The sequence below is a fragment of the Muntiacus reevesi genome, chromosome 1 (assembly GCF_963930625.1).
Source record: "Muntiacus reevesi chromosome 1, mMunRee1.1, whole genome shotgun sequence".
NCBI lineage: Eukaryota > Metazoa > Chordata > Mammalia > Artiodactyla > Cervidae > Muntiacus > Muntiacus reevesi.
Window position 1 is genome coordinate 192,590,997 of NC_089249.1, and position 1,835 is coordinate 192,592,831.

General features: G+C 41.1%; 1 protein-coding gene across 1 annotated transcript; it reads right to left on the minus strand.

Annotated features, from left to right (window-relative positions):
• Positions 1-523: 523 nt before the first annotated feature.
• On the minus strand, positions 524-1,483 carry LOC136166320 (olfactory receptor 7E178-like). Its single transcript, XM_065932453.1, has one exon. It carries the CDS (start codon positions 1,451-1,453, stop codon positions 524-526), a length of 930 nt encoding a protein of 309 aa, XP_065788525.1. The 5' UTR covers positions 1,454-1,483.
• Between the last annotated feature and the right edge of the window lie 352 nt (positions 1,484-1,835).

Sequence of the window (1,835 nt, forward strand, 5' to 3'; positions counted from 1 at the left end):
CTCTTTGTTTCTGTGGCATCAGTTATAAGATTTTCTCTCTTTTTTTTTATTTTTTGGTTTTCATTGTAGTGGTTTTGCCATACATAGACATGGATCTGCCATGGATGTACCTGTGTTCCCCATCCTGAACCCCCCCTCCCACCTCCCTAGTTTTATTAGAATGGATCTTTTCAGGTGATATAATTATGGCTGATTTGCATTGTTTTATGGCAGAAATCAGTACAACATTTAAAACAATTTTCCTCCAATTAAAAAATAAATAAATGCCTGAGGAGAAACTGGAAAAAAAAAATGAAGCTTTACTCTTTGCATCTCAGATTTCCTGGCTCAAGTTTTGGCAACTTTGTTTATATTTCCAAAGCATTAGCTGCCCTTTCCAGTTCTGTGACCAGAAGGATTGTTGTTGTTGTTCAGTTGTTCAGTCATGTCCGACTCTTTGCAACCTATGGACTACAGCACACCAGGCTTCCCTGTCATTCACCATCTCCTGGAGTTTGCCAGAAGGATAGCACAGGTATTGAGATTAGACTATTCTGCTGATAATCCTCAACAGGGCACTCTTGATGTCCTTGTTCCTCAGACTGTAGATGAAGGGGTTCAGCATAGGGGTGACCACAGTGTACATCACTGAGACCACTGCATCCTTCCTTGGGGAAGATGAGACAGCTGAACTGAGATACACCGCAAGGCCTGTTCCATAAAACAAACAAACAACCAACAGGTGAGAACCACAGGTGGACAAGGCTTTGTACCTCCCACTGGACGATGAGACTCTCAGGATGGAGGAAACAATTCTATAGTAAGAGAAAACAATTCCTGATATAGGGAGAAAACCAGAGATGGTCCCAGCAAAAAACATGACAATATTACTTCTTGAAGTGTCAGAACAGGCAAGGTCACGAAGCTTAGGAACATCACAAAAGAAATGAGGGATTTCTACATCTTTGCAGAAAGTAAGTCGCGACACCATCAAGCAATGCATCTGAGAGTCCAAAAGACTGATAAAAAATGACACAAGAACTAACAAGCCACAGATACGGGGCTTCATGATCAGTGGGTAGTGTAGTGGGTGACAGATGGCCACCAACCGGTCATAGGCCATCACAGACAGGAGTAGACTTTCCAAACAGCCAAAAAGAATAAAAAAGGATATCTGAGTTAGGCAGCCTGCATAGGTGATAGATTTGCTGTGTGCCTGGATATTCACCAGCATCTTGGGGACTGTAGTGGTACTGAAACCAATGTCAGCCAAGGACAGGTTGGAGAGGAAGAAGTACATGGGGGTGTGGAGGTGGGAGTCAGAGCTGACGGCCAGGATGATGAGAAGGTTCCCCAGCATGGTGACCAGGTACATGTACAAAAAGAGCCCATATATGAATGGCTGCAGGTTCAGATCATCTGAGAGGCCCAGGAGGAGAAATTCTGAGAAACTTGTTAAATTCTGGAGTTCCATGTAGCTGGACTACCTTTTGGGATGAAAAAAAAATAGTGTTATGATAAGTAAAGCAAGTACCCAGGGAGCAAAGTGTCCATAGAATAAAAAATAAACTATTCACACTTGAGTAATGCAAACCTCAAGCAATATTTCTCAGAGATGGTAAATTCATTATAATTAGAACTCCTTCTACATTGATGTCTGGATTATTTATCTGTTTTTGTATACTTTCACTTAATAGAGACTGAGCCAAAGCCTATAAACAACAAGAAAATTTCGAGACAACAAATTTAAAGACACAGCAACTATCAGCCTCCCACTGTTAAGGAGAACATATAGAATACTAAATATCTTCCTCTTTTGAGAAGAAAAATAGTCATTGTATGATGGTATGGTGTGT

Coding starts and splice junctions, on each gene's coding strand:
- LOC136166320 (XM_065932453.1), bottom strand. CDS start 1,453: ATGGAACTCCAGAATTTAACAAGTTTCTCAGAATTTCTCCTCCTGGGC.